The following is a 14,846-nucleotide window of genomic DNA, read 5'->3' as shown; positions in this document are numbered from 1 at the left end:
TTGCTTCTTCTGACCATTTGCTTGGAAAATTGTTTTCCAGCCTTTCACTCTGAGATAGTGTCTGTCTTTGTCTCTGAGGTGTGTTTCCTGTAGGCAGCAGAATGCAGGGTCCTCGTTGCGTATCCAGTTTGTTAATCTATGTCTTTTTATTGGGGAGTTGAGGCCATTGATATTGAGAGATATTAAGGAATAGTGATTATTGCTTCCCGTTATATTCATATTTGATGTGAGGTTATGTTTGTGTGCTTTCATTCTCTTTGTTTTGTTGCCAAGACGATTAGTTTCTTGCTTCTTCTAGGGTATAGCTTGCCTCCTTATGTTGGGCTTTACCATTTATTATCCTTTGTAGTGCTGGATTTGTAGAAAGATATTGTGTAAATTTGGTTTTGTCATGGAATATCTTGGTTTCTCCATCAATGTTAATTGAGAGTTTTGCTGGATACAGTAATCTGGGCTGGCATTTGTGTTCTCTTAGGGTCTGTATAACATCAGTCCAGGATCTTCTGGCCTTCATAGTTTCTGGCGAGAAGTCTGGTGTGATTCTGATAGGTCTCCCTTTATATGTTACTTGACCTTTTTCCCTTACTGCTTTTAATATTCTTTCTTTATTTTGTGCGTTTGGTGTTTTGACAATTATGTGACGGGAGGTGTTTCTTTTCTGGTCCAATCTATTTGGAGTTCTGTAGGCTTCCTGTATGTCTATGGGTATCTCTTTTTTTAGGTTAGGGAAGTTTTCTTCTATGATTTTGTTGAAGATATTTACTGGTCCTTTGAGCTGGGAGTCTTCACTCTCTTCTATACCTATTATCCTTAGGTTTGATCTTCTCATTGAGTCCTGGATTTCCTGTATGTTTTGGACCAGTAGCTTTTTCCGCTTTACATTATCTTTGACAGTTGAGTCAATGATTTCTATGGAATCTTCTGCTCCTGAGATTCTCTCTTCCATCTCTTGTATTCTGTTGGTGAAGCTTGTATCTACAGCTCCTTGTCTCTTCTTTTGGTTTTCTATATCCAGGGTTGTTTCCATGTGTTCTTTCTTGATTGCTTCTATTTCCATTTTTAATTCCTTCAACTGTTTGATTGTGTTTTCCTGGAATTCTTTCAGGGATTTTTGCGATTCCTCTCTGTAGGCTTTTACTTGTTTATTAATGTTTTCCTGTGCTTCCCTAAGTGTGTTCAGGTCTTTCCTGAAGTCCTCCAGCATCATGATCAAATATGATTTTGAAACTAGATCTTGCTTTTCTGGTGTGTTTGGATATTCCATGTTTGTTTTGGTGGGAGAATTGGGCTCCGATGATGGCATGTAGTCTTGGTTTCTGTTGCTTGGGTTCCTGCGCTTGCCTCTCGCCATCAGATTATCTCTAGTGTTACTTTGTTCTGCTATTTCTGACAGTGGCTAGACTGTCCTATAAGCCTGTGTGTCAGGAGTGCTGTATACCTGTTTTCCTCTCTTTCAGTCAGTTATGGGGACAGAGTGTTCTGCTTTCGGGCGTGTAGTTTTTCCTCTCTACAGGTCTTCAGCTGTTCCTGTGGGCCTGTGTCTTGAGTTCACCAGGCAGCTTTCTTGCAGCAGAAAATTTGGTCTTACCTGTGGTCCCGAGGCTCAGGTTTGCTCGTGGGGTGCTGTCCAGGGGCTCTCTGCAGTGGCAGCAACCAGGAAGACCTGTGCCGCCCCTTCCGGGAGCTTCAGTGCACCAGGGTTCCAGATGGTCTTTGGCTTTTTCCTCTGGCGTCCGAGATGTGTGTGCAGGGAGCAGTCTCTTCTGGTTTCCCAGGCCTGTCTGCCTCTCTGAAGGTTTAGCTCTCCCTCCCACGGGATTTGGGTGCAGAGAACTGTTTATCCGGTCTGTTTCCTTCAGGGTCCGGCGGTGTCTCCAGCAGGGGTCCTGCCGCTCCTGGGCCCTCCCCCACGGGAGCCCAGAGGCCTTATACAGTTTCCTCTTGGGCCAGGGATGTGGGCAGGGGTGAGCAGTGTTGGTGGTCTCTTCTGCTCTGCAGCCTCAGGAGTGCCCACCTGACCAGGCGGTTGGGTCTCTCTCTCACCGGGTCTGGGAGCAGAGAGCTGCTGCGGGCCGGGATCCGCGGGTGTGGGACTTCCGGTAAACACAGAACGTGCCCGGTTCTAGAGAAATTCTGCTTCCGTGTGTCCCAAGCTCACCAGGCAGCTTTCTTGCAGCAGAAAATTTGGTCTTACATGTGGTCCCGAGGCTCAGGTTTGCTCGTGGGGTGCTGTCCAGGGGCTCTCTGCAGCGGCAGCAACCAGGAAGACCTGTGCCGCCCCTTCCGGGAGCTTCAGTGCACCAGGGTTCCAGATGGTCTTTGGCTTTTTCCTCTGGCGTCCGAGATGTGTGTGCAGGGAGCAGTCTCTTCTGGTTTCCCAGGCTTGTCTGCCTCTCTGAAGGTTTAGCTCTCCCTCCCACGGGATTTGGGTGCAGAGAACTGTTTATCCGTTATGTTTCCTTCAGGGTCCGGCGGTGTCTCCGGCAGGGGTCCTGCCGCTCCTGGGCCCTCCCCCACGGGAGCCCAGAGGCCTTATACAGTTTCCTCTTGGGCCAGGGATGTGGGCAGGGGTGAGCAGTGTTGGTGGTCTCTTCTGCTCTGCAGCCTCAGGAGTGCCCACCTGACCAGGCGGTTGGGTCTCTCTCTCACCGGGTCTGGGAGCAGAGAGCTGCTGCGGGCCCTCTTTTCTTCTTTTAAACCTTTTGTCAACAGGACAACAACAGCAACAACAAACACAAAATATCTTATCTCTATCTTCATTGGCCCTGTCTTTTTTTTTTTTTAATTCCATTTATTGGGGTCTTTTTATTTATAATCTTCAAGCCCTCAAAGCACATGACAAAGTTGTCCACCTTTAAAACAGCCAAATTACCATGTTATGTTTGTGGATGTTGTAACTTTGTATGTGTGCACGCACACACACAAGCCAGAGGTCATCCTTGAATGTTGTTCCTCAAGATGTGTCTGTCATTTTGAGGCAAGGTCTCTCCCTGGGACCTGGGACACACTGGCCAGTGAGCCTCAGGATTACCGCTCTTCATCTCTCCAGGATGAAATTGCAGTTAGGAGTCACCACCCCTTGCTTTTTATGTGGGTGCTGGGGATTGGACTCTGGTTCTGATGCTTGGATGGCAAGCACCATAGCAACTGAGGGATTTTTTTTTTTTTTTTTTTTTTTTGTAAATTACACTTTACATTTTACTGGGGCTGGAGAGATGGCTCAGTGGTTAAGAGGACCAGCTGTTCTCCAGAGGACCCAAGTTCAGTGCTCAGCATCCACATGGTAGCTCATAACCACCTATCACTACTGTTGCAGGGGATCTGATGCCCCCTTCTGGCCTTTGTGGGCAGCAGGCGTGCATATGGTGCACATACCTGTAGCCAAGACAGTCGTACCCATAAAATAAAAGTAAAGCAATCTTTAAAAGAATTACCTTTTATTTATTCGTTGTGTGCATGTGTGTATATGAATACGTGTGCATGTACGTGTGTACTCATGTGTACATGTGCCTTAAAATGTGTGTTGAAATCAAAGACAGTTTGCAGGTGACCTGTTCAGCAGGTCTAGTTATTCAGGGGTCTGAAGAGGTGCTACCTGAGGGTCAAGGGGGGGTAGAAAAGAAGGAGACCAAGCAAGGTTCTGTTGTCAAGGTCTCGTTTATTGAGAGGAATGTACAGCATTTAAAGCTCTGAGGCAGGAACTGAAGCTTAGGGTGGGGGAGTATTGGGAAGTGCCCAAGGATATAAGGTGAATCACTAAACTGCAAGATATCCTCCTTAAACAAAGAGGCAGCAGTCTTCCAGGGACATGTTCTTTGAAAGGGTCGAACCCTTCTCAGTATTCTGCTCAGGGACATCCAATGTTTGCTCAGGCTGAAACATCCTGTGATTGCTCCCGGAATCTTCCTGGAAGAGGCTTTTGTCCAACAAACTCATAACCTTACAGCAGCACCTTAGGGGTGAGCATCTGTGGCCATACAGCCCAGAGTCACGTAGCCACCTTGAGCTATACAGTTACAAAGCGGCCAGGCCCAAATCCAATATGGCTCCCTACATGCAGGAACAGGTATTTCCTTTTACTGTTGGGGTTCTAGGGATTGACTTGGGTTATCAGGATTGGCAGTAAGTGCTTTTTCTTCTGAGCTATCTTACCAGCCTTATGTATATGCAACATAATAGACTCATATATTTTCGCTAGGGATAACTCAACTGTTAAAAACATTTCACCATGATGAATACCCATTGCCTACTTGAATTAGCATTTTTCTTTTAAAATATAAAGAGACTCAGAATCCACTCTTTTGCCTTAGGAAAGACAGGAGCTTTTATTATTAACTTAGATTTTATAAACGACTATGCTAATCCGTAGTAAATGGATATGCAGGCTGTCTGTTTAAATCTTCGTTGGTGGCTTCGCTCTGCGACTGTAATTTATCGATGGGTAAGGGGAACAGCTTGCAAGTATGAATATCTGCGGTGGTGGCTTTGTCCTGAGCTGATTTTCACCTAACAAGGCAATTACGATGGGTATTCACTGTGGTCTTTACAGCCCCGAGTGGGATCTTGTTAGGTCCTTTCGCCTCGCTGTCTCAGAATACTCCGTATTTTACTGTTGTGCCCTCAACTCTATAATCTGCAACCCTAAGTTTATTATTTATTTCACTTTAATTTTTATTAGCATGCATTAATTTACGAAGTGTTGGGTCCCTTCATGGTGTTGTCACTCATGGATGCACTTTGGTCATACTCAGCCCATCCCCCACTGTGCCTTCTTCATTAATTCTGCTCTTCTGTTCTCAAGGAGCTCCCTCTCATGCCACTTAGTCCTTCTGAGTCTGACTTAATTTGCTGTCACAATGACCTGCATTTCCCTGGAAATGATATGGCTTCATTTTTCTTCATGGCTGAATTATATTCCAGTGCATGCGTTTATGTGTCTATATACATACATGCACATTTATGCGGTATATCACATTTTCCTGACCATCTGTTGGTGGGTGCTGGGTTGGCTGCATGCTTTGGCTATCATCGGTCACACAAATAAGCAAGACCGTGCAGGTTTCTCTGCAGTAAGACCGTGCAGGTTTCTCTGCAGTAAGCTGCCTTTGACTCCTGCATCCAGCCCTACATTTAATTCTTTGCTTATTGTCTCTGAAGGCCTTGATGGGTCATGTGGAGAATCGTGAAGTCTCTGGTTTTAATACAGGAGCAGTGTCTAACTTTCTGTAGTCTTCTTAGGAATTTCCCTATTACTTTAGGTTTTAAATGTTATCTTCTTACAGTGCTGTAAGAAATAATGTTTATATTTTCATTTTTAAGATAAGAAAACTGGGTCACAGACTGGTCCTTCACTTGCCTGTGGTCTTTTCAGTGACATTTAAACAGCAGGGTGCATTTCAGAATGTAGCATTAGGACTCAGTGACTCCACTGAGCTGACATGGTTACTCACTGTTTCCCAATGGTGTAACTTTAAAGATTTATTTTTATTTATGTGTGTGTATGTCCATGCCTAAAGAGTGGAGAAGAGTGTGTCAGATCTCCTGGAGCTGGAGTTCACCCTGGTTGTGAGCTGCCCAAGATGGGTCCTGGGAGGTGAACTTGTGTTCTTTGTAATAACTCATGTGCTCTTAGGTTAAGCTATTTCTCTATGCTGTAACTTCATATTTCTGGAAATGAGGACCTTAAATTGAAAATTTGGGAGATTATATGATCACACACCAGGGACTGAGATTTTGGAGACCACTTGCACTTACTGAAAATAGACCCAGCATCATAAAGTCATTATATCTTAGGTGGCACAAGGCCTGGAATGAGAGCAAGTTGGAACCCATACAGAATGGAATTGGGAGGGAGTGTGAGCTAGGACTGAGGCCTAGAAAACAGCTCTTGTCACTGCTATGCGGGGAATAGAGTCCAAGTCACCTGTAGGGGCACAGGCTTTCCCCTTTTCCAGCACCACAGGTTTCCTCACATGGCTCTTTTGTAGATGTTCTGGTCAGTGACCATGTGTAGTTGTACATTGTGCCTTGGGCTTCCGAAGCTTTTGTCCCTGGGAATTTCCCGGGAGCTCTGCGAACATCTAAGTCACATAGGATGACATAGGTTTTATTCAAATATTAATGGGCAGATTTGAAACATGTTTTTCTTTACAGTGTTGGAATATTTCAAGAACTGTACAGCAGATTAGCTTTGTCATGCTTCTCCTAGATCACTACCGTTAGTGAGAGAACAGGCTATGCTCGCATTGATGTAGAAGTGGGCCATATTCAGGCTGAGTGTTAATCATGGAGGCAGTACTGTCTGCAGTAGGAGTTTGGGTAGTTAATAGGTATTAAAGTATAGTCCTGCTTCATAGCAGTGGGTTAATTAAGTTCATTTTAAAGATAAAGACAGGGTAAAGACATAAAATCAAATTATAGCATTGAAACTTGCATTAATAGGTTACTTTTTTTTCTAATACATACTTTGATTAAAATTTTCCTTTGGGGAAAGGACATCCAGTGACTGGCCCAATGTGGAATCCATCCCATGTGCAGGCACCAAGCCCTGGCACTATACTGATGCCATGCTGTGCTGGCAGTCAGGATCCTAGCATGGCTGTCCTCTGAGAGGCTCTATCAGCAGCTGACTGAGACCGATGCAGATCCTTACAGCCAACCACTGGACCAAGCATGGGGACCTGTATGAAAGCGTTAGGGGATGGATTGAAGGAGCTGAAAAAGATAGCATCCCCGTAGGAAGAACAACAGTAGAGCATACACGGGCTGTTTGTGGTCCTCGGCACATGTGTAGCGGAGGACTGAGTGAGGCCTTGTTTGGCCTAAGTGGAAAAGGATGTCCCTAATCCTGTGGAGACTTGATGTCCCGGGAAATGCTGGTAGGGGAGTGAGGTGGAGGTGGGTGGATGGAGGAGCACCCTCTTAGAGGCAGAGGGGAGGGAGAGTGGGGTGACAAACTCTGGGATGGGGAACTGGGAAGGGAAGGTAAATATATAAAATAACTTAATAAAAATGTTAAAATAATAGAAACTAAAAAGCCAAAACAAACAAACAAACAAAAAACAAAACAAAAAAACCCCCCAAAAACAAAAACCCAACCAACCAACCAAACAAACAAAAACCACCACCAACAATTTCCTTTGGGAATAATATGAAGGTCCCATCTGGTATGTGAATTCTTGTGAATGTTAAATAAAGTCCAGGTTGGTTTTTTTTTGTAACAGTGAATTAGTTAATCTGCTTTGGCTCCTTGTGGGTCATGTCATCCACCCAAGAGCTCTCTGAATTGGTGAATGAAAGACACACACACACACACACACACACACACACACACACACACACACACACCAGCTAATTTTGTTATGCCTTGACTAGCTCAATTGGCTGAGCACTTCTAAACCTCCCTGCAGCCAGCAAATTCTCTCCTCGGCATTTCTGACTTAACACCTTTTAAATCTATATTTTATCTTGTTGCCCTGGCTCCTTTTGGGTATCCCTCATATCTTTGCTGCCCAAGACACTTCTGGGGCAGCCCATTTGGGGCCTGCATTCCTTCTTGTACCTACAGTTTAACTGTTACTCCCTCCTGTTCCTTCCCAGCTCGGTCTGATCTACTCCCTTCTTCTGGCTTAGATCCATTCTTTTTCCTCCTTATGTTTGTTCTCCCAGGAACCTAGAAGCCCTGCCTCTCTCTACCCAGCCATTGGCCATTGGTCCTTTATTAATCAATCAAAAACCAATTGGGGACTGAGACCTTCAGTGTCCAGACATGCAGATTCCCGATTTGGGGGCTGAATCAAGACAAAGCATTAGAACGAATTCCTAATAGGTGTCACTTGTCAAAAGTATCTGATGACACCAAACAAAGTGGTTTTAGCCAGACATTAGTCATTTATTGTAGCCCTGAGTTGAAGGTTTCAGCTCTTTGCCTGCCTGATTTGCACTAATTAAGTGCTTGAATGTAAGGTGTCCTGTCTTTCAATAACTCTAAGTAATGGTGGTCTGTGGGTAAGAAATTTAATTAGTTACATTCTATTAAGTCCATTTTAATAAATGTACTTCAGAGTTTTGAATTAGGTTATTCTCTTGTTGAAAAATCTATCTCCAAGTTTCTCATGTGAAGCTATGAGATGTGAAAATAGATGGAAAAACCCCCAGAAAGTGAGGAGATGGCTCAGGGTAAAGGAGCTGTCTGTGCAAGGATGGCAGCTCATGTTGTCCCTGCAACCCTCGTGGTGAGGAGAGAGACTCCGCAAAGCTGTCTTCTGACCTCTGCCGTGTCCTTGCATTCACATGCAAAACATAAAAGGAATTTCCTTGAGGCTTATGGGAGAAATGTAGTCTTTGGAGTCAGAATTGAAATTGAATTCTGATTTCTTTCCTTAGAAATTACCTCAGTTACTTTGAACAAATTATTAAACCTTTTGGAGGCTGAGGTTCATTATTTAAAAAATGAACATAATCATGCATGCTTCATTATGCTAATGTTTAAGTGCTCATAATGCATTTGCCAAACATTTATTTGTAATTTCTTTAATCTGTCTAAAAATCCCTATTATTAAACATTTACGAAGCCCATCTAAAATTTACTTTATTCATGTGTTTGTGTATGTGCACACGTCCACAGCCCATGGCCAGTCAGAAAACAACTCTCTCTCAGGAGTTGGTTCTCTCCTGCCACCTTGTACCCAGTGTTCTAGACTGCTGAGCCATCTCCCAGCTCCCTATGAAAAGTTATAGCATTAGGCTGGACATTATTCTAAATTTTATCCAATTTCTAGAGTGATTAATTTCCAGTACTTATCATTGCTCCTAGATTTTAAAGTGATGCTTTATTTCTTTTGTTCTACAATGTATATATTTAAAATATAATCTATGGTGGATTAGTGTGTGTGCGTGTGTGTGTGTGTGTGTGTGTGTGTGTGTGTGTGTGTGTTTGGTCTATGTATATCTCTGTCTGCATATACCTGCCCTTCATCTGTCTATCTGTCTTATCTGTCTGTGTCTGTCTATCTCTCTCTCTGTGTGTGTCTGTCTGTATTTTATTACTTTAGCTGTAGCTTAGGATTTGTTAGCAGCATGCTCACATCTAAGAGATTTTCACATGGCGTGTCCTGGTTTTGGTACCAGTTTCCTTTGTAGTCCAACTGGCAAGGGAAAGAAATGCAGCAGTGGTGCTCTGGATGACTGGGGGCTGCTGCAGTAGTGAGGCTTTGATACGGGCTCTGGTGGGACCAGTTTTGTATTTAGAACTCTTTTCCTCCTTCAAGAACATAGCTAATTCTAGAGGTGGCCTTAAAACATCAGTGATCAGAAATCACTTGGAAATGTAAAACCTAGATTAGGCCCTTGCAAAAATCAGCTGTGACCCCAAAGGGTAATCTAAGAGAAATGATGGATTGAAACTGAGAACAGACCAGCCTTTGAGGGGACAGAAAAATTCTTATTCCTACCTGGATTGAGGCAGTTTGGGATTTCTATTGACTCTAGTTTACTTCCTGCTGGAGGGAAAAATCACACACCTTCTGAAGGAAGATGCATTCTTCAGAGTTTTAACTGTGTGTGTGTGTGTGTTCTATGTGATAACTATGGTTAAATATATATATATATGTGTACATATATATATATACACATGTGTGTGTGTGATAAAAGAAATAAGCAGGCACAAGAGAATATAAACTGGGACTGAAAAAATAAAGAAAATGTAGACAGGAAGGTAACAGCAGGACGATGAACAATCATGGTAATATACTCAAAAACCATATGAGAAATAATTGAAAACTAAGTAAAAATGGCTAAAACTAGAAAATCAGATGACATACATAACCAAACAGCTTTCAGTGGGAGGACTGAGTGGAAGCTGGTAGGCAGTTGAAAAGAGAATGAATTAAAAGGCAGCCAAGGGAAGATCTCCAAAGAGAAGAATTTACGTAAGAATGGAAGGGTGAACCACACAGACAAGAGACTAGTAAAAGATCAGAAGGATGAGCGAGGACAGCAGTACAGTAGTAATGCGTGCCAGGTATGGTGGCTCCTGCTCTGAGTCACCGCACTCATGAGGCTAGGCAGGAAGATTATAGAGCCAGCCTGGGCTACAGTGGGAGGCACTGTCTCAACCAAACCAAACCCTTAAGAGGGAAAAGGACAGGAGACAAGAGGAGAGACGGAGTAGAACTGATGAATGAAAGATACCAAGTTATTCATTCTGTGATCCCTTTGGCTAAGAAAGCAGGACAAAACAAATAGAGCTCAAATAGCCACACAGTGAAGCAGCAGACAAGTTAAAGAGAAGACTTGCTAATCCAAGGATGGATACAAATGTGGCCCTGGTGGGGTTGGGAGTGGTTTCAGGAAGAAAGAAGACTCAGCAGAAGGGAAAACCGATGACTGAATATGAAGAACATCTTGTTTCCCAGAAACAACAGGGAGAGACGGCAGCTGACTTTGCTTCCAAGAATGTGCTCAGATTAGAGTTAGCCGCTAGAAGGAGCTGAATGAAATGACTTCTTATGTGTCTTTTCTGTTTTGTCCATGCTTTTCCTGTGCCTGGACTGGCTAGTTTCCTTTCACTTCCTTAGACTGAATACTTGTTTGTGCTCGCAGTAACAGATGTTCTGGTCTTGCCAAGGCTGGACCCCTCAGTGTAGGGGAATGTCAGGGCGGGGAGGCAGGAAGGGGGGTAATTGGGGAGGGGAAACACCCTTATAGAAGGGGGACTGTTATGGGATAGGGGGCTTATGGATGGGAAACAGGGAAAGGGAATAACATTTGAAATGTAAATAAAACATATCCAATAACTCCCCCTCCCCCAGTTGTTCTACCTTTCCAGTCCTGCAGATTGAGTTCTGCAGAAGTTCTTCTGGATCAACTGTTGCCCTTTGACCTTGTTTGTGAAGAGTTAGACATGATTTGCATTATTGTTGTTGGTCTTTTATTCATGTTTGCATAGGGTTCCTAGCAAGAGCTGAAGTTTCCCACAAGTTGGGGTGGACAGCTTTTCCTCTGTTCTTTTGGGTGTTAATTGAATCTTCTTAAGTTGACCACTGTGTGTTTCTCTGGATATTATTCCCAGTATTTAGCCTATTTTGTTCAATATACGTAGCTCTTTAAGTAGTCTAAGTGTCAAATACCAGCTTTGACACCCAGGGTAAACTGAGGTGGGGTGTAGAGTTAGCAGTGGGTCAAAATCTCGTAGCTTCTGACAGTTCAGGGCCTCTGTTGATCATGGCAGGCAATTAAGAGAGGAAAAAGGGGGAGGGAGCCATTCATAGCTGGTGGCCCTGGCAGCTCGAGACTAGCACTACTTGTAACCTTCAAGAAATTCTGAATTCTCTTTCCTCTTCTGGGGCCAGAGCTTACTGCTTCTGGTGATTGCCTCCTGCTGATAGCTGCAGATGATAAGAAAAACAAACAAACCAACCAACCAACCCTTAATTTTCTGGGCAGGCAAGAAAGAAAAATAAATCACAAAGTCATACACACATTCAATGGATGAAGCAAAGGGGACTTTAACAAGTCATACCAATTTCATATATGTACATGCCTATAAACATATACAAATACCAACATACATACACACATACCTACATACATACATACCTACATTTATATACACAGTTTATGGACAGAGCAAAGTTCTGATGAGCTGACTCCCACATCCTACATGCTTATATACAGTTAGTATATACAGTTAGTGGGTGGAGCAGAGCCCCAACCACCTTATACATGAACATATATGCACATATGTGGTTGGTGGAGAGACGCTCCAACAACTTTATTATTAGTTTATTATTTTTTTATTAGTCCTTTTTGTATTACCTAAAACAAAGTTTTCCATATAAGAAAAAGAATTACTTCATTCAAAAAGAGATAAAATGTTAAACCAGAGGAAGTTAGGTACAGCAGAATTGTTGGTTATAAGTTCAAAGCAATAGTTTTATTTGTCTTTTATTCTATGAGCTTATTTCAAGTTTAAAGCAATAGTTTTATATGTTCATGGCCTTATATTTATTATGTTGCACACCTGTGGCCTCATCCTTGGAATGAGTGTTTTTCCTTGGTTATACATTGGTCCCAAACATACTTCTCTTCCTAGTACAATTCCGTGCTTATGACACATAAAGGTTCATAGAACTCTTTTTGCACCTTTCTTATTCTGCATGGGGGGGGTGTATATTTACTTGAATCAATTCAGGAGTTCTATAAAATCATTATCAGGAATTATGAAATCAATTGATCTAAATAGCATTATTACATGAAAGTTCATCTTCATATTGATTCTGTAGGAAATCTGCCCAAGAGAATGGGTTAATACCCAGGAGACAATAGGCAGTGAGGGTCTCTCCAGGCCATGCCAGATACACGAGGAATACAGCAATGGCAAACATAGAAAAGCATAGCAGCAAGAAGCAATCCTGGGACTGAGCCCCTGGAGTCCATGCCTCTTTAGAGCACACCCATCGCAGCCATGCAAAAGTGGTCTGGATCCAGGAAGCCCACTTGCTTGCCACAACCTTTCCTATTCACCATCTAAGTGTGCATGTGTGTCCACCCACAAGTGCGTGCTCGTTAACAGCACCGGTCCCTCGCAGGTGCTGACATTCGTCCTCACAGTCACCTTTCAGTGAGTGGATGTGGTGCTCTGATGGTGGTGGTGCACGTTGTTGTGGTGGCCTTCGTCTCTTCAATAGCTGTTTAGTCCAGCCTTACGGGTCTGGGGTTTCTGACAAAGTTTCTTTTTCTTCAAATGTGTTGGCTGGTCTTGGTATATTTCTCCGCAATTGTGAGTTTGTCATTTCAGTCCAGTTTACAAGCTCTTAAATGAGGTAGGCATCTCTGTCTGGCAATAGGGGGTAAGGTAGTGATGGATACCATTATAAGCCCAATGTTAGCATTTGTTCTTCAAATACTTACACTTATTAGTTTTTTTATTTCCTAACAACTCAATTGAAAACTCGTCTGCTAGCCTTTTTCCCCCCCTGGGAAGTTAGATATTTCAGAAACGGCTTTCAAATCTGCAGTTTAGTGTGGTTTGAAGTTAAGAAGAGTAACTCATCCTCATCTTCTTCAGTTAAAGGAAGATTTGGAGCAGTCAATAAACCAGCTGAGGAGTCAGCGCTTACGGAGAAGCTCAGGAGGGAGAAGTGTTTCTGTCACCAGCCTGAGTGCAAGTGACTTCGATGGTGGCGCTGTGGCAGGTAAACCCCTCTCCTGGTCTAAAAATGACCTCGATTCCAACGCTGTGGCGGGTGAACTCTTTACATGTTTCAAAAGCCTTTTTCCTTTTTACATTTCGAAAATATTTTTGAAGTGCATACTGAATGGATTTGGTTTCTAGAGAAATACAGTATGTGTATAAGATTATAATCTTGAAAATTATGTATACACACACAAGATTATTAGATGCAGTTGTGGGAAGTATAGTGTGTCTTTTTTTAAGGGTCTTTGAGAGTCTGGCCTTGTTAGTTTTATTTTTCTCAGGCTCTGTAGACCACCTGGAGCTGCCCAAGCGTCAGAACAAATGAGCAAGTGAAGATTACTTTGTGGTTGTTTTCTTGCTAATCTTGTCCTGGCATAGTAGTTTTAAAGTTTCCGATTATCAAGTATTCTATAACATATGGTAAAAGCAGGTGGATTTTAGCTTTCACGTTCTGCTAGATGCCCACAGTTGTGTTAAAAGTTATTGAAAACTTTGCCTATAATTAATCTCATATTTCCCTGTAGCCCTGAGAATCATTTTTGAATCACACAGAAACCCCTCCAGTGATGGGACTGATTTAGATGGAGGGACATTGGTACCTTGAGTGATAAATACTGCTATTACTCAAATAGTGCTTAAAGTTGGACACTTACTTATTTTTTATGAAGTCTTTTATTGATTGTTATGCACTGTTTTAGCTTAAGATTAATTGATTTGATATTTGCAAGATTTGATTTTACTAGTGGGATGTTAGAGGTAGAATTAAAGATTTGAAGTATTTAATAATTATTTTCATCAAAGAGAAAATATGTTGCTGCTTTGGACAGTGTTAAAAGTTGGATCCTTTGGCAAGTTCTGTTTCCAGGCTGGGTTTGTTCATTTCTCTGCTTTAAGAACAATGTTGTAGTCGTTATGGCTGCAGCATGCTACTTGGGAAGTTAGGCTAAGAGTACCTACACATCTTCTTGTCTGGTCTGGAGCTGGTAGGTGAAATTCTCTCTGTTCTCATGCAGTGTTCTAATGCCTCTTTTCTTCTTTACACTGGACAGAGAGTCTCCGCTTTACACCTACCTCACCTCTGAAGGACTATGATCCACAGGGTATTAAACGGAACAGGTTCAGAACTGGCGTTCGGTTTGTTTCGGAAACAGACGACATGGTCCAGGTACTTCATAACCTTGTGTAGTTTATCTGTTATTATCTTATGTTCGTGTATAAATTACTGACATTTTAACTTTATGGATATATCTTAACTAAGAATTTTATCATGAATAACTTTGCATACCAGGAATAAACATACTTATCTAAAGATTCCAAGCTAGCATCAGTATATGACAGAGAGCAGTATTTGTCTTTTTGGGTCACTCAATGATTGTTCTTTTTCTTTTTAAGCTAAGTATGTTTTATATTCAATGTACAAATGCTTCTCTTTTCTTTTTTTATTACCTTTAATCATTTTTGACCATACTTGGTATTTTTATTGGAAAAAAAATATATATAGTTTTACATTTCAAATGTTATCCCCTTTCCCAATTTCCCCTCCAGAAACCCTCTATACCATCTCCCTTCCCCCTGCGTCTATGAGGGTGCCTCCCCACCCCACCTTCCTGCCCTGACATTACCCTACACTGGGGCATTGAGCCTTAAA

The 14,846-nt window shown here is 42.5% G+C and overlaps 1 protein-coding gene across 7 annotated transcripts in view; it reads left to right on the top strand.

The window, feature by feature from the left end:
• Positions 1–14,846, top strand: part of Cep128 (centrosomal protein 128) — a 378,006-nt gene that overhangs the window by 26,948 nt on the left and 336,212 nt on the right. For all 7 annotated transcript variants that reach the window (XM_056985589.2, XM_056985588.2, XM_056985587.2 and 4 more), the window contains exons 6-7: positions 13,070–13,196; positions 14,248–14,363. In XM_056985589.2, the coding sequence (XP_056841569.1) occupies positions 13,070–13,196; positions 14,248–14,363 (243 nt within the window). The remainder of the gene's footprint in view (positions 1–13,069; positions 13,197–14,247; positions 14,364–14,846) is intronic.

The sequence above is a fragment of the Rattus norvegicus genome, chromosome 6 (assembly GCF_036323735.1).
Source record: "Rattus norvegicus strain BN/NHsdMcwi chromosome 6, GRCr8, whole genome shotgun sequence".
Taxonomy (NCBI): domain Eukaryota; kingdom Metazoa; phylum Chordata; class Mammalia; order Rodentia; family Muridae; genus Rattus; species Rattus norvegicus.
The sequence above is the reverse complement of the archived record's forward strand: the minus strand, read 5'-3'. Positions and strand labels throughout refer to the sequence as shown.